This window comes from Felis catus, chromosome F2 (assembly GCF_018350175.1).
Source record: "Felis catus isolate Fca126 chromosome F2, F.catus_Fca126_mat1.0, whole genome shotgun sequence".
Lineage (NCBI taxonomy): Eukaryota > Metazoa > Chordata > Mammalia > Carnivora > Felidae > Felis > Felis catus.
In genome coordinates, this window is record NC_058385.1 from 44,147,353 (window position 1) to 44,171,934 (window position 24,582).

The 24,582-nt window shown below is 42.6% G+C and overlaps 1 protein-coding gene across 1 annotated transcript in view; it reads left to right on the forward strand.

The window, feature by feature from the left end:
• Nucleotides 1–24,243, forward strand: part of LAPTM4B (lysosomal protein transmembrane 4 beta) — a 78,526-nt gene extending 54,283 nt beyond the window's left edge. The window contains exons 6-7 of the mRNA XM_023248771.2: nucleotides 2,234–2,329; nucleotides 23,065–24,243. Coding sequence (XP_023104539.2) covers nucleotides 2,234–2,329; nucleotides 23,065–23,142 — 174 coding nt within the window. The 3' untranslated portion in view covers nucleotides 23,143–24,243. The remainder of the gene's footprint in view (nucleotides 1–2,233; nucleotides 2,330–23,064) is intronic.
• Nucleotides 24,244–24,582: the final 339 nt, after the last annotated feature.

Here is a 24,582-nt window from a genome sequence, read left to right on the forward strand (position 1 = left end):
TCCGTTTCAGTCTGTTCCAAGGCCACAAAGGGAGCAATGCTTACCGCCTAGCTCTGCAAATACATGATGGACATGATTTGTCAATGCAAGGTTATTTGGGAAACATATTAGATATTTAATTCTCCTGAAGTTGAATAAGCTTACAGAAATGTCAAGAAAGAAATAAGGTCACTGAAGTCAGTTATTGGGTTTTTAGTGACAATAGGCCAGAGGTTTTCCCCCTGTTGGAGTGTTGAGTAAGTGAATGCACGTGGTGTTGCAGGGGGCCCTCGAGAATGCCACCTGAGCTTGTGAAGTCCCAGTCCCCGGGCACTTCCCCTCTGCTGTTCAGCTTTTCTGTTACAGATTTGTCTTTGCAGGGGCCTCACGTTGCCTTAAAGAACAGCTACAGTTCACTGCTAAAAAAATGGATGAGTAGTTAGTCTTCTTACATAACACGTAACTGATATGTCCAAACATTCTTTTTCATTTGTATTGGAATTCCCAAAAAGTCTAAGGCTTTTTTTTTTTTTTCCCACTGAAGAAACAATGGCATTACTGAGTAAACTGAAGCTTTGAGTAAATTGAACATACTGTGTACGTTGTTCAAGAAATCTGCCCTTCCTCTCTTTCTCATTGTTGATATCTGGTTTCAGATTATTGCTGTCCAGGAACATGTTGTAAAGTAGCATTATACATTTTCATCCTAACATCCTCACAGCATACTTAAATATAAGAAGTAATCACCATTAAGTATGAATGCAGCTTAAGACAGCATTCTGAGTATACAGCAGAGTGTTTTATCTCACTCTTCCGAGAAATGTTGACAAGCACCCCTTTCGTCCTTAAATATCTTCTTTTATAACAAACAACTTTGTTTTATACAAACAACTTTGTTTTATAACAAACAACTTTGTTGCAGTGTAATTCATGTGTCATAAAAGTCTCCTATTAAAAGGGTACAATTCGGTGGATCTTAGTATATTCATGGAGTTGTGTGAACACAGCTCTGTGGTTAAGCAGCATAACTTTAGAACATTTTTATCACTCACCACCCCCAGAACCCTTCCCCCTGGCAACTACTAACCTACTTTCTGTCTCTGTAGATTTGCCTGTTCTAGACATTTCATGTAAATAGAATCATACAGCATGTGGTCCTCTGTGACTGACCGTTTTTGACTCAGCGTAATATTTTCCAAGGTTCATTCGGGTTGCAGCATATGTCAGAATTCCTTTCCTTTCTATGGCTGAACACTGTTCCAGCGTATGCGTGTACCACATTTCATCTACCTCATCGACGGTTGATGGATATTTGGGTTGTTTCCACTTCCTGGCTATTACAAATAATGCCGCTGTGAACATTTGTGTACAAGATTTTGTGCAGACACATGTTTTCATTTCTCTGAAGCACATACCTACGAGTGGAAGTGCTGGATCATATGGTACCTTCTTTAACCTTTTGGGGACCACCAGACTCTTGTGGAAAGCGGCTGGAACATTTTACATTCCCATCGGCAGCATACGAGGGTTCCAGTCTTTCCACATCATTACATTTTTTGATCAAAGAATTGTACAGCTAGAAAGGGATTTTGAAGTCCTTTAATCCAGTTCCAGGTGATTGGAGCGGAATGCAAGCGGCTCATAGTCTACACAGAACACCTCCCACGAGCTCACGCTTTATTCCTGGCTCCTGACATTATTTATTCATATCTTTATTCGAGACATTAATTCTAATTATCTTTGGATATTTCATTATGAAAATGGGAAATGTTTTAGTGAATTTTATTGACCATGAAGCAAATTTATGTGCTGTGAACGTTTTTGAAAAAATTAACTTGTGTATGACTTGTTTAATCACGTATAATAAAAGTAAAATAAAGATCCCAAAGACAGAGAATTAAAATGTGATGAGAAATGGGTTAATAAGTTGACCTGTGACACTGGGGGCAGTAAATGTTTGTGGCCGTTGCTCTTTCCAACTACCTTTTCTCACAGATTCTCTTGCTCTTCCCTATCCCCCCTTTCCCGGCCCCCCACTGCCTTCCGGGGTGGTGTGATAGAATAAGCTATAGCAGCACCCTTTGGCAGAAAAGTACCCAACACTTGTAATTTTAGAGACTTTTTGGTTTAGTAGAGTTACTATGTGCACGTACTAGTTATGTAAATAAAAGTTTTGTAACTGGGGGTGGGGGGGTGGTATTTAAAATCGTCTGAAGTTGAAATGAAAGATCTAATAGTTATTACTCACTTACAGGGTTACTTGATTAGCTGTGTTTGGAACTGCTACCGATACATCAATGGCAGGAACTCCTCTGATGTCCTGGTTTATGTTACCAGCAATGACACTACGGTAGGTGCAAAGTCATTTAACGTGGAGATTGCCATATTATGTGACAGCTTCTAGATGTTTCTAGTGTTTGCTGTGATCTTACTGTTGTTGACACATACTCATGAGCTGCTTAGTCATCAAAAGATTCATAGTTGAATGAAATGTGTTTTGTTTTCCTTATAGGATATTAAAAAACCTAGATGGCTCAACTTCTGGCTTATTTTTAAAAATATTACAGATGGATAATATATGTGCCTTCCCCATATTTATGCATCTTAAACTTGAATTATTAAACCATGGTATGAAGTTCTAGATATCAGTTCTGCCTACTATGACTGTGTGCTCTCACTTGAGAGAGAATTGAGAATGTGAGTTGAAACCTAGAGAAACGTGACTGTACAGAGAGAGAAATGAGGGTGGCAGAGGTTCCTGTGTTTTTAACTCTTCTTTTGCTTCTAGTTGTTCATACTTAAAATTTTTAAACCTATTTAATAGGATTGTGGAAAACATGATTTTACTGGAAGAGTCCTCAAAATCATTTGTACTTTATGGAAATTATCTTAATCTGCCTGGCTCATAGGAAAAGTGTAAGCCCTCTAGATAGGAACCTGCCTATGTCTCCATCGAATTTGTGCTCGGCACAGTGCCTGACGCAGTGCTCGGGACAAGTGCGTGCTCAAGGAGCAGTTGATGCAAAGGTTGGTGATGGATGACATGAATGTGTGGGATGGCTTGTAACAGATGGGATTGGAGGGGACAGAATGGACAGGACACATGGAAGGGTAAATACAAATGGCGTGTTAGGTCTAAACCAGAACAGAGTTTTATATTTTGTTTTGGTTTTTACATTGTGGTGACTTACTCACCTTGTGACCTTACTGAAGTGATTTAACCTGTCCCTGACTCGACCTCCCTGTGTATAAGATGGGAATAAAACAGTATCGTGCTTTATATTAAATATATAGGTACAAGCTGATACACTGAGAACTATGTGGGATTTCTGAGAGAAAGCATGCTGTACACGAATCGTTTTCCTAAGTGCTCACCAAACATTTGTTGGGTTGACGCGCATGTGTGTGAGCAGTGGTTTAACAAGAGGCCATGGTCAGGTGCACGAAGCCCAACACACCAGATGCTGAGAGGCCCTTTTGTGGGGGGTGGGGTGGGGATGGGTCCTGCAGAATCCTATGCCCTGATTGCAGTAAACACATGTTCTGCTCAACCCTTTAAAGAATTCCTCTTGGGTCAGTAAATCTCTTTAAAGAAATCGCTGTTTGTAATTATCATAATTTTGATAAAATTACTGGCTTAAAGAATTTTTTCCTTCTCTGAGTTTCTGGGTACTTAGTTACCTGTAAGTTTCTTTTTTCCTGCCCTTTCTTCAAGAGGAAATCCCAGAGTACATTTATTGTCCTGCTGATGTAATGAAAAATCTAAACAAAGTTTGAGATTTTTGAGTTTGAAGAACCAATAAAGTTGCTAAACAAGCAACCTCATCCTTAAATATCATGATGTATGGGACTTACAGAACTTTGAGAAGTATCCAGAGAAGATAATGCCTGTACTGCACGTGTTTGTGTCGATACACTGTCAGTGGTGGTGGTTTTTTCAGTGCTTTCCAAAGAGTGGTATGTATTCTTAATAGAAGCAAGGTGGAAGGACTAAAAGGGTGCACGTTGTATAGATATACCTTCAAATCCAAGGATATTCTGATATTTGTAGAAACTGGGATGCTTAGAGAATTTAAAAGCCATGAGTAAGTCCCTAAAATGCAGCCAACTTGCTTTTTTAGAGGAAGCTTTTATTTTCTCTCCCTTAGAAAGAGTCAGAATTAGACATGGGATAGCAGGTAGGTTTTATTTAGGCAAATATAAACTGAAAATAGTTGTACTTTTCAACTGGACATCTTCAGCTCCTCTAATAATAGACCTCTTTCCTCAGAAAAGCTTCCAGCTTGGCAGTGGTTAGGGGTAACTAGGATTTGGGACGTTGGACGACTGCCAACTGCAATGGTTTCCTGATGTTTTGACAAAGGTGTTGGGGGATTGCTTGGTAGTGGTTATTGGTCATTATCTTCTTGATTGTGCTGTACTGACTTGCTGTTTTTAAGATGGGACACTGAGTTGCTGATAATGTTTCTACTTTCTCGGAGTTCCCCAGTGAACCTTTTCTTTTTCTGTGTGTGTTTAAAGAAGAGTATTTCTGGGGAAGGAAGATTTATCATTTCTCATAACTGGATTGCATTGATAGTCTAGTCCAAAATACAGTGTTAGATCATCACCTGAGTCTCAGCTTTCTGACGGTATTTTTAAAGATTTTTTTAGGGTCGCCTGGGTGGCTCAGTCGGTTAAGCATCCGACTTCAGCTCAGGTCATGATTTCATTGTTCATGAGTTCGAGCCTCACACCAGGCTTTGTGCTGACAGCTCAGAGCCTAGAGCCTGCTTTGGATTCTGTGTCTCCATTTCTCTCTCTGCCCCTCCCCTGCTCACGCTCTGTCTGTCTCTCTCTCTCAAATATTTGAAAAAAAAAAAAAAAAAAAAACCACATTGTTAAAAAAAGGATGGTATTGTGCTTATTTTTAAAAGAGTCCTTACTATTACTAAATTAATAATGCTTTAATATCATACAATACCTAGTAAGTGCTCAGATTTCCAGTGCCTCATAAATGTCATAATTTTTCTAGTGGTTTGAAACAGGAACAATGGGTCACTCTGTATTTTAAGACTCTAATTTTGTTGTTAAAGAAACTAGTTTGTCCTACAGACTAGATTTGTCTGACCGTATGCCTGTAATGTAGTCCTCTGTATTCCCAGTAGATTAGTACCCGGATCTAGGGATTTTCCATATTCATTACCCCCACCTTTTTTTTGCAACATGACTTTATAATTGATCATTTGTTCTTCCATCAAGAGGCAGATAATGTCTGACTGATTCTGCCTTTTTGGAACGTCAGCAACCAGTGATACCTAATGCCTGGATTTGGTGATTGATGAGGGGTTGCAGGATGGTGACAGGCTGTCAGTCCTTGTTCACTACTAGCTGGAATATTTCTGTAAAGAGAAACTTTCCCTCATGTTCGATTGGGTTACCCAGAGGTACTTGTGACCTGGATAAATATACTTCTTTTTGTTATTTATCAGTTTTCAAAATGATACATTGGTCTGTCATTCTCTAGTGGTGACCAGTGAAGGTTTTGTTTGTTTTGTTTTATTTTGTTTTTTATGGAACAAATGAACTCAGGGAAAAAAGGCCTGTTATGAGAAGAGTCTGGGGGTGTCCAGTTGGAAAGTAAAGTGTCTTGATAAATTTTGTCAGTAAACCTAAATAAAACTTTAACCTGTTATTCCATGCCTTTTTGGAACTTTCTAAGGGAAAAATATAAAAGCTTTCTCTAAAAAGCTCGTATATTATATAGTTTATATCTGTATTAATGTTCAAATTGTGCCATTTTTGGCCAATTGGAGCCTCTTCAGGTTGGCACCCAAATCTTTTGACAGAAGTGTGGCTTCCTTGCTGTCTGGTTGACAAGATGCTCCAGGCTCCTCTCGTCCGTTTTCTGTCCCAGACTCATAATCAGCCATTTCTCCAAGGAGCACTGCTTTCTTTAGGTGGAGACCGTAATCTGGATTTCTAGGTTTGGACCACATATTTCTTTTAAAAAAATTTCTTTAACATTTATTTATTTTTGAGAGAGACAGAGCATGAGTAGGGGTAGGGGCAGAGAGAGGGAGACAGAATCTGAAGCAGGCTTCAGGCTCTGAGCTGCCAGCACAGATGCGGAGCTCGATGCGGGGCTCAAACTCACAAACAGTGAGATCATGACCTGAGTCGAAGTCAGTTGCTCAACTGACTGAGCCACCCAGGCGTCCCAAGACAACATATTTCTCTTTAAGCAGGGCTCCGCATGTTTAAGAATGGTTTTGACTAGAACGAAAGGAGTTAATGTTAGCATTCCAACTTTAAAAATCCCAATATGCCGAAGCCTCACTCTGAGACCTGAGTGGGGGTTGGAGTGATCTAGTTCTGTCATTTTCCCTGGACTCCATAGCTATATTAAGATCCTGGTAGCATGTAATAATGTGTTTCTCTTTTGTCCCTGTCTTTATTGGGAATCCACACTGACATAATAACATGTTGCCTTTCACTTCCTATCAAGTATTAGGCCAGATGGCTTTTCTCCCAGGCTGAATAGTCTCAGGGTGACCTCTGTGGAAACATCCTCTGGGGGCTCTTGTTGGTAGAAAATAAATGTGTTCTCTTTTTAATTTTTTTTTCTTCTCTAAAATAGTACACATATTATTAGTCGTATATGTACTCTTCCGAATACTGCTTAGGTGGAGGACAGAGGAGTTATCAGGTACTGGAACTCATTCCCTGAGTTAATCTAACCTCCAGTTTGCCAACCAAACTACAGCAAAACCTTTAAAAGAAATGATTAAGACAGAGTGGTCACCAACTCTGTTAGTTCATAATGCTCTAGGGTCTTGGTATTTTTTTTTTTTCATGGTGCCCATAAGCCAAAAGGAATACCTAACTGTCCATTGCATTAAGTAGTCAGGTCCAGAGAATCTAAGAGTACAAGTGAGGATAATAGGGGCGTCTGGGTGGCCTATTTAATTAAGGAGTCGATTCTAGATTTCAGCTGAGGTCATGATCTTTTTGTTTGTTTAAAGTTTATTTTGAGAGAGAGGGAGCACAAGTGGGGAAGGGGCAAAGAGAGAGGGAGAGAGAGAATTCCAAGCAGGCTCCACATTGTCAGCTTATAGCCCAACACGGAGCTTGGGCTTACAAGTGACGAGATCATGACCTGAGCTGAAATCAGGAATCAGGTACTTAACTGACTGAGCCACCCAAGCATCCCGGCTCAGGTCATGATCTTGTGGTTTGTGAGATGGAGCCCCGTGTTGGGCTCTGCCCCTCCCTTGCTCACTCACTCTCTCCCTCTCTCTCAACATAAATAAATAAACTTGGAAAAAAAGAAAAAGAAATGAGTATAATATCTACCAGTTGTTGCTGTGCTTTCCTTGAAATTTTTAAAAATCCCACAGTGTCCCCTCTGAGTCCCTGTGTCACGCTGTTGGGTTCCCTGAGGAGACACACTGTTCCTTTGAGGACATTGTTGTAGAAATCACTTTCCAGATACATATTATATAATACCACATTTTCTCCCCTACTGCCATCAAAATTTGGCCTTAAGAAGAAAAATGTATCAAATACTAAACACGTAGATTATAGAAACAGATTTCCTTCACATTAAAATGTATGCAAATTGAGATTTTAAAAACTATTTTAATCTATGCAGTCTTGTCTTGCTAACACCAGTGAAGATTTGAGTCATGGTAATACCCAGTATTTAGTTAAATCCCAGAGTAGGGAACCTGATTCCTTTGGAATTGGAGCACTTTAAAAGCAGTGAGATTAATATTTAGCCAAGATGATGTCTGAAGTTCTGATTCCAGATAAAAAAAATCATAGACTTTGAGTAATGTAGGAAAATTCCTAACCATTTATGGATACACAGGAGAATTTTAAACATCATAACATAGAGCCTGTTATGCCATGTCACATTGTGGGTGCTAATCCAGATTAACATTATATACAGGCTTACTGTGTTGACTTCAGAAAGTATTTTGCCGTGTGGGGCCCTGTTTTGAGTCTGACTGCTTGAAAAACACAGTTAAGAAAAAAGTCAGGGACCTGATGAAAGCCAGATTATCTCCCCAGCAGCTCTTTCCCTCTGAGGGACCTGAGATTAAGAAAGGCTGACCTTGGACTGTCAGAAAAGCCCCAAAACAAGTTCTTGGTTGGCTGGGGCGGGGGGTGGGGTGGGGTTGCTGGGGTGGAGTGGAGTGGGATTTAGTAGTGGTCTCAATGACTGTTAAAATTTGTGCATAAAAAATACCCCTGTTTTTCCCCCTGTTGTTGCTTTTATTTCTTTATTATTTTTTCCTCCTGTTGCTTTTAAAAATCAGATGTTCATTCCTTCCTAGGAATAGGTTAGGTATGGTTAGAAACAAGTGCCCGACTAAGTAACATGAGACCTTGTATCTCCCCCCATGCCCCCCAAGAGAGATTTTTGGTTATACTTCAGAAGAAGGTCCTTCATACTTGAGAAGCTAGACTGATGCCAGGTGAATGTACAGTTCTCATCTTGCAGATTCTTGAGAAAACTCATCACTTTCTGAGACAGTGTAAGGGGGGCTTTCCCAGAAAACTAAGTTACTAGGCTGGCTCTCAAGATCTCTTCCAGTCCTGGGCATCTCGGATTCATTAAACATACTTTATAAACAGCGCACATCTTTCATCACTGTTGTTTGCCTGTAGGAACCAGAGGGTCCAGAAGCAGTGAGGGGTGGGGGGAGAGAAAGGTGTGCTAAGAACACGACTGCTAGAGAGTTTAAAACTGTAGCCTGTGACTTTAGACCCTGAAGCTTCTGGCCTGCTACCTGCTGGAATACAAAAGGGGGATCTTACTTGTAACATCTCGATCGTAGGTGTCCTTTGGCCTTGCAATTTAATAGTTTATATGATCTCCTTAAGCTTCTTTTTTTTCCCCTTGTAATTTTAAAAAGCCAAGGCAGATGTGAGAGGTTGATAGAGATTTGGTAAACTCTCCAATAAGCGGAGAGAGCAGTTAGGAGACTATCTCCAGAGTCAAGGTGACTATGACGATGGAGACGATAAAGGTCTGATCCAAGGCCATGGTGGAGGGAAAGAGGAAGAGGAGAAGGATTTGAGGGAGCTGTAGGTGGTAGAAAAGCAAGCTGATAGTCGAGGGGATACGGAGTAAGATGAGTCTCAGGGATATCTCTTGTGTGACTGTACATAAAACATAAAACCACTTAGCCTGAGGGTAGGACAGTACCTTGGAAGGTACCTGGTCCAACCACCTTTTGGTGTGCTGTCTCCACAACAGTTCCCACAAATGCCATCCACCTGGGGGCTGAATAATTCCAGCGATGTTCTGCTCTTTGCTTCTGTTTTACCTTCCTGCCCTGGAGCTTCAGTAGCATGGCTCTCTCCCCAAACGCTTACGTGGTGGTTGCCATCTGCCAGGCTCTGTGCTGGGTGCTTTGAGTATATGAGCTCACTTCATCCCCCAAGAGTCCTTGGAGTAGGGTCTCCTAAGCCCTGTGTACAGAAGAGTCCATTGAGGCACCATGGGGGTCGCTTCCCAGGATGACGCGGCTGGCGAGCGGCAGGAGGGGCATTACGGACCTGAGCAACCTGGCTTCTGTCCTTATGCACCGGCTTCCTCCTAGACTGTCGGCAGACTGCAGCCAGGACCATGTGTTCTCACCTCCCGTGCCTGGCACCTGCCTGAACGGGGTGAGGAGTGAAGCAGCTACACAGTTCATTGAGCTGATTCTTCTCAAGTCAAGTCACAAACCTTAGAAGCAGCGGTACTTTGTGGGGGGAGTGCACCTGGCTGGCTCAGTTGGTGGAGTTTACGACTCGGGGTTGTAGGTTCGAACCCCATGTTGGGTGTAGAAATTACTTAAAAATAAAGTCTTTTTAAAAATTAATTAAAAAAAAGAAGCCGTGGGACTTTTTTATTTTGCTTGCTTATTTTTGCTTTTTAGCACAGTGGAAGGGATGGGAGGGTGACTTAGAGTGGGAAGAAAAGCAAAGGTTAAAAGGAAGCTTTGTGTAACGGCAGGGCAGCTGCCTTCTTCAGAGTTGTGCTAAGCAGCCCTCCTTCCTGTAACTCAGCCCCACACAGCCTCCCGATTGCTCCCACATTCACACGGCTGGTTGTGCATGAGATTGCACTGGCTGCCCCCGAGATTTCCTCCTGAAAGCTTTTCACCTGCTCTCATGTATGTTCTATGGTTCAAGCTGACCGGATGTGATGTTAACTCAGTTCATGTTTCTTTCCTTCCATTGTAAAATACAGCATTTAAAAAAAATCTCCTGGTCTGCTAGAAATTATCTCTGACCCATATAACTTTTCAGTTATTTCATCCACTGAGGACATGGAGCAGTCCAGTCAACATACAAATATTTGAAACCTAAAAGTTCTGGAAGAACATTTCAAATAAACCCAGTTTTCCTTGTGACCCTGGGTAAGAGGCTATTAATCAATTGCTTAATTGTAATCCTCCTATAATAATAGCAAGTGAGAACAATTAATAGTAGTTTTGCAGTGAACAGAGGATTAAGTTACCCTCAATTTTCATTGCAGTCTACTTTAAAACAACACAAAAATGGACTTACGTATCACCCTTGTCCAAAAAAGAGTGTGTATTGATTTTTGCTCTAGGAACAAATGAGACCTTGGATTTTATTTTTTAACATATTTTACGAAAAGTTTCTGGGTATGTATTTTAAGGAAGCAATTTTAAAAAATGTATGTATGTGCAGCATTGTTTTTAACAGCAAAAGTACCCCAAGCTCATGTTTTTTTTTAACATTTGTTTATTTTTGGGGAGAGAGAGAGCACAGAGAGCAGGGGAGAGGCAGAGAGAAGGGAGGGAGAGAGGATCCAAGGCAAGCTCTGCACAGACAGCAGAGACCCTAATGTGGGGGCTCAAACCCACGAATCGCGAGATCATGACCTGAGCCAAAGTCGGACACCTAACTGACTGAGCCACCCAGGCGCCCCTAAGCTCATTTTCTAATAATTAGAGACTGGTTTGGTTAAATAAGGATATATCCACTTGACAAAATGTCATTATTGTCATGAAAATTATTACGAACAGTTTAACAACAGACGAAAGGCTTGTGATGCTTTGAAAAGCAGAATATGGAAGTTGGTAGTGCACTTATAGCTATGAAAAAATGACGCTTGTAGGCACAAATTACACTGTAATAGAAAATTAAACATTGCTTCATTGGATGCTGGAAGTGAAAGCAGGAGACATTTCTCCCTTTCCACTGACGCAAGGGAGGGAGGGAGGTGTACAGGGAAGGGGGAGCTGGGTAAAATGGGAAGCTGAGATCTGAGGTACTGAGCGTTCTTCCTGCCGCCTTGGCCGCCTCTGGAAGGAGCGGTGTAGAATCATTAAGGAGGAGGCACAGTAGGTGGCGTAGCACATCAGGCTGGGGTCGCGGAGAGGAAGTAGCTGGGATGCCTTTCATAGACAGCATGATAGCAGGCCGGCCATCCCTTCCATTTCCTCTGTAGTTAAATGAGGTGCTTTTACTTTAGACAAAAGTACAGGTTTTTAAAGGTGTATTCATTTAGATAGCGTTATTTAAATATTAGATATTTAAGTGCTCAAAACCATTTTAGCTTTCAGTTTGGGCAGCTATGTTAATTTGGTATTTCCAGACCAAATAACTCACTGGTGAGAATTTTTGACCCAATTTGAAATATTTGAAGTATGAGTTCTTTCTATATTCTGGATATAATCTGTAAAAGAGTCTGAGTAGCTTCTCTATTGAGAATTAAGAGAAATAATGACTTCCTCCTATAATATCAAGTAATTGCAGTTTAGAGTAGTTTTGCAGTGAATTGAGGATAAAATCATCTTCTATTTTACTTGCCTTTGGAAATGATTCCTTATTATGTAGGCAGACAGGGCTCAGTGGGGATTTCTTACAAGAACCTCCCAAAAAGTCTGTTTATGTTCTCTCCGCCTCCTGGCATGTTGGAAACAAGATGCCATCGGTTGTAAATTGCACCATTATTTCAGGTACTGCTTATTGTAAGGTGCTGTCGATTACAAGGTGAAGCCTCCATTCAGGGGTTAAAATGTATGAAAATGTGTATCTTAGAGGTAAAAAATGGGATTATGTGTATGTTTACTTATTTATATCATACGTGAGGATATTAAAAAAGTTTGGAAATAGCTAACCTAGGTTCCTTAAAGATAGCCCAGACTTTATGTCCGTGGTGACCCTGTCCCAAATGCCCAAATGGTTATTTCTGTTAATCGTGAAGATTCGTAAGCCAGCTGTCTCTCCTTCCCTGTTTGGCATGAGTAAGGAAAAGCTCGTCTAAACAGGCCAATATGGTGTGGCCAATGTAAGACACGCCGCCTGTTTTAAACAAGGTACACTGTAACTGTATATACATTGTGGACCATGTGGGATGTAAGAAATGGTGAAGAAGAGAAAATATTTTGACTTCTTGGAATTAATTTAAAAGGACCTTTGGAAGACCTAAGTGCCTCGAAATTCTGAGATTGTTTTGAGGCCGTGTAATTTCAAATCTGACATTATTCTGTCTTCCAAGGGCAGAAATCAGGGTAATGCTTTTCCTGAGTACGGGCAAAGGCAAACTTTCTATAAAGAGCCAGAGAGTAAATACTTTAGGCTTTGTGAGCCAGATGGTCTCTGTCATAACTATTCAGCCCTGCTGTCCTAGTGTGAAGCCAGCTGTAGATAATACATAGATGAGTAAGTATGGCTGTGTTCCCATAAAACCTCATTTATGGGTGCTGAAATTTGAATTTTATGTAATGTTCACAGATCACAAAGCATTTCTTCTTTTAAACCGTTAAAAAATGTAAAAACCATTCATAGGTTATAGGCCACACAAAAAACAGGTGGCAGGCCAGATTTGGCCCACGTAGTTCACAGACCTCTGCTTTAGTGGAAGTTTAAGCCAAGTTCTCTAGGCATTTGTAGGACAACTGTTGGAACCATCCTGGGGAGTTTAAGAATCCCAACTTTTGGCCTTGGTAGATCTCAGAGTTGAGCTTTTTCTGCTGCAGGCGGGTTCACAAACAGCACCTAACCCTTTGGCGTTTGTAAAGGACAGCTTTTTCCTGAGAAAGTTTTAATTCTCACCTATTTGTTGTTTTGCCTCTAGATTAAATCAAGCTTACATTTTCTACAGACTCTAGTGGAAAATCAATAAAAGAATAATTTGCTTGCAAAATAGTCACAAAGCCTTGAAAAATAGTAGCTAAAGCTATTATGTGTTAGTATATATTACCCACTGTCTTTTATATAAAGATTTATTCCATAAGGTTTTTAAAAAAATTTTTTTAATGTTTATTTTTGCAAGAGAGAGTGAGCAGGGGTTGGGGAGAAGCAGAAGGAGGAGACACAGAACTCAACGCAGGCTCCAGGCTCCACACTCCACACAGAACCCAACGCGGGGCTTGAACCCACGAACTGTGAGATCACAACCCAAGCTGAAGTTGGACACTTAACTGACTGAGCCACCCAGGTGCCCCTAAAGTCTTTTTTTTTTTTTTTTAATGTTTATTCATTTTTGAGAGAGAGAGAGAGAGGGGCAGGCAGAGAGGGAGGGAGACAGAGGATCCGAAGAGGATCTGAAGAGGGCTCCGTGCCAACAACAGAGAACCTGATGGGGGCTCGAATTCACGAACCACGAGATCATGATCTTAGCCAAAGTTGGATTCTTAACCAACTGAGCCACCCAGGCTCCATAAAGTCTTGTTGTAGTTTACTATCACAAAAAAGTAGGGGCTCTCGGGTGGCTGAGTCGGTTAAGCGTCTGACTTTAATTTCGGCTTGGGTGGTGATCTCATGGTTTGTGAGTTCAAGCTCCACGTCGGGCTCTCTGCTGTCAATGCAGAGCCTGCTTGGGATCCTCTGTCCCCCTCTCTCTCTGGCCCTCCCCTGCTTGCACACGCTCACACTCTCTCTCTCCTTCTCAAAAATGAGTAAACATTAAAAAATTTTTAAAAAGAAAAAACACACCTTCCTCTCTCTCCCTCCCTCTCTTTTCCTTTCTTTCTGTATCTATCTATCCATTCATATATGGAAAAAAAACTTCTTGACCCAATTAATTTCCATTCTGTCTTATTTCTGGGTCATTTCAACACCCGTTTGTCTTATTTTGCAGTATGACCAATACTGCAAGCCACAACATCCTTTCAAAACTGCGTGGGATAAAGTGATTTGTTGAGCCTGAGTACATTCCATGTACTAATAAGCACATTGCTGAGGTTTATTTATTTCACTAACCTTGTGAGAGAAACGCTGTTATGGCCCCTGTTTATAGATGGAGAAAAGTAGGGCTTTAAGAGGTACGTGGCCGGCCCGAGGCCTCGGAGCTGGGACTGGTAGACCCAGATGGTCTGCCCCACAGCCCATGCTCTTAGCCACTACCCCAGCGGGCCTCAGGCTTCTCGACACGGTGGCAAACAGGAAGAAACAGTGTTTGTATGGCACACTCTTGTGAATGGATACTGGTTGAGAAGCTCTTCCCCATGGAAAATAAATTCTGTTCATCAGCCCCCCTCGGCTAGCAGATGAGCTGTCTGCTGGTTCAGGCCTTGTGTGGTTCAGTTAGTGCGGTATCCTCAGTACCTGGCACACAGCAGCACCAACACTCATTGATGAAATGAATGGAAAACATTTAATAAATCATTTGTCTTGCTCTCTTTTTTATTCATTTGGTGGAAGTCACTTAGGTGATGTGAACCAGACCAGCTCCGAGCCTATACCCCCGACCGTCCAGTTGTCATCCACAAAAGAGCACGCTGCGGAGATCACACTGTTTCTTCCATATCTGCTGCTTTTCTTCCATTCCAGTGAATGGTAGCAATGTCTACCTTGTCACCTTGGCCAGTCATCTTTAAACTTGTTACGATTAGTCCTTTAGTCTTTTCAGCTCTACTTTTCAGTTTTCTTCTCTCTGTTGCTGCCAGACTGATGTAAATCATAAAACTGATTTGTCAACCCTTTATTTAAAAGTCTTCATAGGGGGCACCTGGGTGGCTCAGTCGGATGAGTGTCTGACTCTTGGTTTCAGCTCAGGTTGTGAACCCAGGGTTGTGGAATCAAGCCTTGCACCAGTCTCCACACTGAACACGGAGCCTGCTTAAGATTCTCTCCCCCTCCCTCTCTCCCTCTCTCCCTCTCTATTCCCTTTCCTCCCCCCCCCCTTCTCCCCTACTCACACATTCACACACTCTCTCCAAAAGAAAAAATAAAAAATTAAAAAAGTCTTCAGGGGCTCCTGGGTGGTTCTGTTAGTTGAACGTCCACCTTCATTTCAGGTCATGATCTCCTGGTTCATGAGTTCCAGCCCCGCATCGGGCTCTGTGCTGACAGCTCAGAGCCTGGAGCCTGCTTCGGATTCTGTGTCTCCTCTCTCTCTGTTCCTCTTCCGCTCACACTCTCTCTCTCTCTCATGCACGCGCAAAAATAAACATTAAAAAATTTTTTTTTAAGTCTTCAGGGGGTTCTGTGCCACTTATTATTACTGCAACATTTCTCCACTGTGGGTTACTCCACTTGGCTGTGTGATGGCTATTTGTGACCTGTGGGGTGGTTTGGTATTGTTTCCCTCTTAATAAATAGGAACAGATTCAGGATTTACCCCTACAATAACCTCAGTCTCAGCTGCACGCATTCTAGTATTTCCTTGAAACGAGAGGAGGGAGCGGAATCCTAACTTCGTCCTGCCAACTCCATCTTATTTGTGAAGCAGCTTTGAGGGACTGTTACTGATGTGTTGTCAACAGCGGCTGCTCTCGCTCTCGTGAGCTGTCGTGCTTTCACAAATACCAGGCCCCTTCACGAAAACCACCCCCTCCCTCCCCCGAGGAGCCAAAACAAGAAAAGTCTAAATTCACGGTGGTATTTTCTTGGCTTTTTCATGTTTTGTGGGGAGAGGAGGGCGGTTGATTTTGTAAAAACAATCTGTGCCTCCTCAGTTACCAAAGACCCATATCCACCCCCCCTCCCCAAAATGGCGAGGACTGCTGGTTTCTATGAAAGAAGGTGCCACTTCCCTGCCGTTGCTTCCAAGACCAGCTGGGGTCCCGCCTGTAGCTCCAGACTCATCCGTTGTAATCCCACCTCACGCACCCAGGTCTCCAGGCAGCAAACTACCTAAACCTTCCTGGGGGTGCCTCGGTCTTTCATGACACGCAGTTTGCGTGTACTTTTCCCCCCTCCCGGGATGACCCCTGCTGTTGACATAGGCCATCCTGCTCCACATTTCAGCCCATCATCATCTCTGCCTTCAGCCCAGCTGCCCTCTGATAGGTGCCCCCATGTACGTGGGTAAGGCGTGAGTGCTGGCTATGGTGTTTTCAACCAAACCTTGCTGTGGATTTTAGAATTATAACTATATGCCCACATCTCTTACAGTAAAAATGGCATCCACTTTTCATGGACAAGTAGTGTCTTTTCTCATCATTCAGTTACTTTTGTTTAGATTTGGTAAAGGAGGACATGGGAGGTGTGGGGACGGCAAATCCTATAGTAGGGGGAGATGAGTATACTGTCTGCTCCTAGCTTTTGAAGTAAAAGGAATCATGAGCTGGCTTGTTTCCAAAGGAGTTTCTCGGCACAACCTTAGGACTATCCTTCCATATTCCAGAACAGGAATATCTTCAGGATTCTTGAGAGAGGGTCCATGTCAGATAGGTTATTGGTTCAGTGACCTTCCCTCATGGGTATTTATCCAGTCATCTGTTTGCCTCAACAAGCAGGGCCCAGAGCAGCTTCAATTTTAGCCTCTAACACTCTCTGCAACCACCAGAGCTGGGGCAGGAAGAGAGAACTTCTTTTCTAACCCAAGGAAATAACCATGTGAGTAGAGGGCTTACTGGTGTCACTTTCCTGAGGAGAGCGTGCTGCGCGTAGGTGAGCTAGTTTAAGATAAAATAGCACTGTTTCAATTGTCTGGCTGTAGTTGGAAAATCGCTGCCATTCATTGAGCATCCAAATGCTAATCCTGCACATTAGCATTATGTTAACTCCCTTAAATCCTTATAACACCCTTTCAAAGGGAGCTTGTTGTGGTCTTCATTGTATAGATCTGCAGACTGAAGTTCAGGTAGATTTCATAACCCAAGGATCATAAATCACAGAGCTAGAATTTGAACCCGGGTCTGATATCAGATCCTGATGGCTATCCACCGCCATATTGCCTCTAGAATATGGTCATGGCCACACATCAACTAAGTGGTAGAACTCACATTTGAATACCCCTTTGTCTAAGAACAAGCTCTGAGAGAGGGATACAGAAGTGTGAGACTCCTGCTTTTTAGGAACTCTTTGGAGAGGAGAAAGGTAAGTGTATATGAGACTATTAATAGTACAAGATAATATACAATTGATAACTTACATAAGTGCTTCAGGAAAGTGATTTTGTGGTTTGAGTTCAGAGGGTCGTATTATAATTACTGCTGTTTCCAGTGTTGTTCTTACGACTTCATATCATCTATAAAGAATATGAAAATCTATCATTGTGGTGTTTTTATCTCAAGAACTTACTGTACTGTGATTGTACAGCATAATTAAGTGGAGAAGAGTGTGATCGAGGCTGGAACATTTCAGATCTCCATATTAGAAGTGAATTTAACATGAGCCCGGGGTTGTTTGGGTTTGTATGGAGTGACAGGAAAGGAGCGTTCCAGGAGAGAAAAATCACAAGAAGGAGTCAGATCGGTAATGAGCGCGCTAGGCCAGGAATCCTGGGAATAGATGGGATGGGGTAGGGTAGGGTGGGGTCAGATATGGGGCTGCTGTTGACCTGGGCATGAGGAGCGGGAAGAACATGGTAAGTGAGGGAATTGTTCGTTTTCCTGTTGCACACATTTGTTTCCTTGGGGGTGCTTCAGGGCACCATAGTTCTCTAGTTTTCTTTGGAGTGTGGGGTGCTCTGCACTATGTTCCGGTGTGGAGGTTGGGACTCACAGGACTGGAGGGGGGTCTCAGGTGGGTGTGGGGGCTGGTCCTGATCACCCTTTCTGTGGGAGCATGTTGCACCTGAGGTAATAACTTCAGCCAGCACAGTGCTCCCCAGTTGCTTTAAGTGTCTGTACTGCTGGGGTCCAAGCCCTCCCACCCTTCCCTGCTCTGAGAGTTGCAGATCTGGCCAGTCAAGCTCATCTTCCAGGCCCCCTGCAGAAGCTCCTGTCAAATCCACAACTTGCCTCCAGCCAGCAGGAATGACGCAGCCCTTAGCCTGCCCACCACCCTCAGGTTGAAAGTTGCCCCTTGATGATGGACTTCGACTTCAACGCTGCCATGATTACTCTTTCATTTTTTTTTTTTTTTACTCTTTTTTTTACTCTTTCATTTTTTAAATGTTATTTGTGTTGTTAACATAGTATTACATATACATAGCTGAAGATCCTGCACAGAAAGATTGCTTTCTTACTTATCCTGCCCAGCTCTTGCCTGTTACCCCAGCAGTAAGTGCTGCAAACTCTTTTTCTTGTTTCTTCTAGTGTTTACCACTGTATTTTAAACTAGTGTCTACCTTGCTGTTTGGTCATCTGCTCAAGATCTCTTTTGACTTCTTGTTGTTGGATAGGATTTAACTCTCACTCTCCTCCTCATGTTCCTTGCTTCCCTAGTCCTCCTCGTACAGTCATATCAGATTTTCTGGTGCTGCCATCAGTCAGTGTTTACTTTGGATGATGCACATACGTGAATATTGTTCAGTGCAGAGCTCTGTGGTATACATTTTCTTGTATAGTTTTTGTTTTTTCCCAGTAAACATTTGCCTTGTTTTTTCAGCTGCCATGTTTTTTTCCTGTTACCTAAGCCCCCATCCTTTCTGTGTGGCTATTAGATCTGTCAACCACCTACTAATACTATTTTCCAAGTATTTTGACTGTGTAAGGTCATCTGTCAGTTCGCTTTTTTTCCTAGGGTTTCTCCTCCCCCTGCCCCAGCGTGGACAAGGTGCCACACAGCCATCGTCCTGGTCACTGGTTTCAGTTTAATTTACGTTGCCCTGGTAGGATGCAGGGGCCAGCAAGCAGCCTTCTGGTGCACTTTACCTTGTACCTCATATTGATCTCTGGTCTTGACCCCCAGATCTCCGGGGAAGATTCTCTGAGAACATGATGAAAGCTCTGAACACTCTTCCCAAAACACAAAATTGGACATGTAATTTTGTGAATGTCTGTGGACATGTATGTAACTTACATATAATACTTTGGGGAGGTGTGTGTGTAAAGCTGACAACTGTAGAGTTCCATGTAAGCTTTTAATGCCTAAGCTCTACTATTATGGTTGAAGTCCAACTCTAACCATAGTACCCAAACATCTCCTGTTGTTACCAATAAATAGTTCTTTTCTCTCGACCATTTTATCATCTCTTAGTATTTGATGGAATGAATTCGTTTCCCAAATTTTAATGACTTGTGGATTTATGGAATCCTTCTATGAAATCACTTCTGTGTTACATTTTTTGACCTTTGGTGTTAATTTATTTCTCCCTCCAACTGTTTTATGTATTGATGTATTTGCTGTGTTGAACTGCAATGACCAGGGAGCTGCTTTCCCACAAGCACAGTGTCACTTAGCAAGGTAACTCCCAACGAAAGAGACACTACGGACACACAGACTCTAATCTTCCTAGTGAACAGCTGCCTTCTGGGGTCACTGGCAAGAGGGATTTTCCCCTCTGCATGGAAGAAAGTGACACGATCACACAGTCACCCTGTGGTTGAGCTCCCATTAAGACAAACTCCAAGGGACTGTACTTAGATTAGAATTTCATTAGATTGAATATTGCTTGAAGTCAAGTCCTCTGTGGTTGAGATTTGTAACGTCTCTGTGTTTGTCTACTCGTCGGGCAGCTGCCGTTTTCCAGGCAGTGCCTTTAGTTTGAAGTAGGACGTGACCTATATTCTTAGTCCTCAGAGATTATTTTTGTAGTCATTCATTGTGAATGACTAAATTTTTAAAAATGAAAGACTGAGTTTAACTAAAAGCCAACTTCTAAAAATGTCAAAGTAATTGGATTTCAACCAGTTTTGTTATGTGGCATCTTAATTGGCATGTTCCATCTTAATTGACTCTACAGTTGTTTTTTCAGATTTCTAAGTACTTTATTGATCTTCAGAAGAAAAGGACAACAGGAAGTGTTTTTAGTCAGCATTGTCAGACTGTAATAGAAACAGTATGGCAGTCCCATGTCACCAACCCTTCCGTGAAATTGTCAATAATATTAACGTCATTTCGATTAAAAAAAATGACGCTATCCCTTCAGAATGTAAAACTGATTCCATTCGGATGACTTTCAGTGAAAAGAGCGTGAGGTACTGTGTGAAGACCATCTTCAGTGTGGTTGTGGGGACGCGAGGATAGGTGAGACTGTCACGAGCCCCGCTGAAAGGGCAAACTTGTCACCAGGCCTCTTGACTTTGGATGAAGGGTCCAAGGCAATAGGAATATTTGAGACAAAAGGCCAATATTGGGATGTGAAGATAACTGTTGTAAAATGAAACTGTAAAACAAGTTTGAAGGGGTACCCGGGTGGCTCAGTCGGTCGAATGTCAGATTCTTGATTTCGGCTCAGGTCATGATCTCATGGTTCATGAGTTCGAGCCCTGCATCAGGTTCTGTGCACTGACCGCCTGCAGAGCCTGCTTGGGATTCTCCCTCTCTCTCTGCCCCTGCCCCCACTCGCACTCTCTATGTCCCTTTCAAAATAAATAAATAAACTTAAAAATATAATAATAATACAAGTTTGAAGACAAATCACAAGAAATAGTGACAAACTGCCAATCTTAATGCGAAAGTAGGTATATTTTGACAAAATTACAAAGTTACAGTACTTTTTTCTTTTTTTAAAAAAATTTCAGGGGCCCCCTGGTGGCTCAACTGGTTAAGTGGCAACTTTGACTCAGGTCATGATCTTGTAGCTCGTGGGTTCAAGCCCCGCATTGGGCTCGGTGCTGACAGCTCAGAACCTGGACCTGCTTCAGATTCTGTGTCTCCCTCTCTCTCCTGCTGTCTCTCTCTCTCTCTCTCTCTCTCTCTCTCTCTCTCTCTCAAAATAAACATTAAAAAATTTTTTTTAATTTCATGTTTAATCTTTGGTGTACATTTTTGGAGAATCTGAGTGTTGTGTTTTGCTCAGGAAAGAAAATAAATTGGATACAATGGCTTGATTTCAGTCCTTTTTTAGTAGCCCTGCTGTGTTTTAGAATAATTTCTCCAAGGATAATGATAGATAGGAACCAGTTCGTTATTTAATGAGGCCGAGGAGCATCATGCTGAAGCTCAGTCGTGGAAAATGTAAATGTTTTTAGTGTCGATCCCAGCTGTTGCCACCGGTTCTAAGTAGCCACATCGAATGTGTACACACGTACACACGCACACACACACCTATGTTCCGACACAGGGAGCGGAGCTGTGGCTTTGTTGTAGAGAGTACACTTTTCTCCCATGTCAGGCCGAGACCCTTAGGATCCCTCGTCAAGATGCTCCTGCCAGTTACTGGGTAAAGTGCCTGCTCGTGAAAGACAGGGCTCCGGTCATGCTCTGACCCTTGTCCGTCTTTCCTTCCGGTCCCAGAAGGTACTCTACGTTCAGGTTTCCTCCCTTTGCCGGTGCTCTTACCTGTCTACCTGCAGCACCTCCTCTTTGCTCTGGGCCTGATGCCACGTATCCTCCCGAGAGGCCTAAAGGAGTTTTCCGTGTGCGTTCTTTAACATCGTGTTCACACCCATGCATTGATCGTGCCTGATTTTACCTGTTTCACCTCCAGTCCTCTGTTAATGACTCTTTATGAAATTTTCTCTGTTCAAATGACTGGGTGGTTTCCAGTCTCCTAATTGGCCTCTAGCCAGTGTAGATGTCCTCTGCCTAGAATGCCCGGCTGCACTTCTCCCTCTGATGTACCATACAGACTCTCCCAGGGCCAGCCCAGGGGATGCCTCCATCATTTATTCTACAAACATCTGAGTTCCTAGTAGCGAATAGGGACTGGGGCCATCTCTGGGGCTAAGTGAGACAGGGCTGCACCTCAAGAGGAGCTCCCAGACCGGAAGAAGAGAAAAATCAGCAATCAGGTGTGTTAAGAGAGGGAAGAGTGTGCCTGTGTGTGGTATTGGGGGAATGGGGTGTGACAAAAACTTAAAAAGAAAATTTTAATGTCCCTATGGAAGCTAAAGGGATAAATAAATGAAAAGGCAGGAAATTGACTTTTACATTTATTTACTACTTTCAGTTTAAGTGATGTCCATAATTTTGTTTTGTTCTGTTCCATTTGTGAATGAATATTCTTCCTCTTTCCACAAAGCACTTGAGGTGGGTAAGGTTTTCGTTCATCTCATCTCTCAATTCCTAAGGGCACAGACTGTCTTTTATTTGAATTATCTTGTACCCACAATGCCTGTCATTCAGTAGGTGCATAATAAATGTTAGTTGATTGAATCAAGGCTAATTATATTGAGTTGCTATTCCCTGGTTGGTTTTTTACTCCCCAAATCAGTCAGTGTTTTCTTATGTTGACAGCTCATGAACAATTAGAAGTGCTTGATTTTGTACCTGAAATGTGAACAGAAAGGTTGTCCATCAACATGAGTGTTTATTCTTATTTATTTCTCTTCACCCATTGACAGATAATATCGACCATCTCAGGGCTGCATCAAGCAGTGTTAGGTATTTGATAGACCTCAGGTATCCACCTATTATGGCTGCAGAAATGTAGGTTAAGTAACTTACCATGGCTGTGCCGGTAAACTGTGGCTGATCTCAACCATGAGTGTGGCTCCTGTGGTCAGTTAGGTGCCTGCCCCAATTGTGTGCACACGTGGAACTCACCCAGAAGCCTTTCGTGCTCTGGAGAGCCACAGTCGCCTGCTTCCTAGTCCTAGCGACACAGTCCTGTGTCCCTCCAGGCACATGTGAACAGGGTGAGGAGAACCTACAGAAGGGCCAAAAGTCTCTTCCCATTTTCTTCCTTAAGAAAAAGTCTCTCATCGAAGGGTAGCCACTTGCTGGCAAGTTGATCTTTGGTACCGGCTATGGTAAACGTTTAATTGCATGAAAGTTCCTTTAAAGTTAAAGCTCAGGGGAATGTATGTGCACCTTTACACACTAACCCTCGTCTTCTCTGTTTCTTCTCAGGTGCTGTTACCCCCTTACGATGATGCCACTGTGAATGGCGCGTCCAAGGAGCCACCACCCCCTTATGTGTCTGCCTAAACCTGAAAGTGGGGCAGAGCTGAGCGCAGCGGCTTGATTTTCAGACGTCAGAGCAATAGTTCTTTCATTTCACTTCTGGGTTGAGTTCTCTGAGCTTATTTGTTGCTGAAACGCTACAGTTTTAAAATTTAGATGTTCAGTTGAGTCCCTCTTTAGTTTTAAAGATACGCTTCAGCTAGAGCACTGTGATAGACTCACTGTAGAATTCTTTGTGTAGGGGTGGGGCGCAGCGGGCTTACCTAGTCTTCCCTGGTTTTCCCTAGACGTTGAAACTTCCCAGCAGTGTGGATGAACCTGGAGTCAGAGAAGTCTGTACCTGCTGGGCCCCAGAGTCGGGGGGAATTAGTCATCCTTTTTCTCTGTCTTCCCTCTGTCTCTTTTCAAAGTGTAAAATAAAATCGAAATTAGACGATGCTTTTCTTAAGCCATTCCAGTGTTTGAACAAACCCTTATGGAACAAGAATGTCAACTGTGTAATCATTGCTCTAATTAGATAAATAGGAGTCCATATCTATATAAATAAAACAAGAATTTCCTTAAGATTCTTTTTGACTTAAAGTCAGTGACAGTTTGTATCTGCCGTTCAAGGATTTTGTCCATGGGCTAAATTGACACCCTCCAGCAATCCCAGCCAGTGACGGCAGCCGCTCTCCGATGGCTGTTCTTGCACACCCCGTGTCGGGGGTCGTGGAGTGGCATGTCCCATCTGTGTTACAGAGGTGGAACTGATCTGTTTAGTTTCGCATGGTATCTGGTGCTTCCTTCCTCCTGGCTTCCCATCCCTACCCAGGACCCTTCTCGTTAAGTATTTGCCTAATAGTATGAAACAAGATTTTCTTCTTCTCTCCCTGCAAGGAACATCCTACTGTTTTGAGATTCTGAGTATGCCTTGTCATCTTTGAAACATAAGACAGTCTTCAGAAAAATGAGGAAGGGTGCTTTTCTTGTGGAATGCTCGTGTCTCGACTATCTGAATTTCAAGGGACTTTTATACATTTCGTATGTTCAGAAGTCACAGTTCTCCTGTTTGTTCATTGTTGAGTGTGCTGTAAATGAAGGCTTTGCAATTAAAGTGACATTTGCCCACATCTGAGAAAATAACCTTTTGACTCTGTGGTCATTGTACCTAGGGACCCTTCCCACCCACATGTGGCCATGCCGACACACGTAGTTTGGCCTGAGGAGGCAGCTTTACAGCTTGTTTCACACATATGTATTTTTTAATATTTCAGTGCTGATAAAATCAGAGCATCTTAGGCCAAGAGAAATGGAGCCAAACTGACCCGAGCTTCGAACACTCCTAAACCCCACCTCTGCCCAGCTCCGCGTGCTCGGCTGTTTTGCGTATGGTGGTTTAGGTCCATGGTGTACTTTTAATAAGCAGTTCAGATTTTACTCCATGCCAAGGGAGATTAAATGAGAGAGGTGGGAGGGGAGATT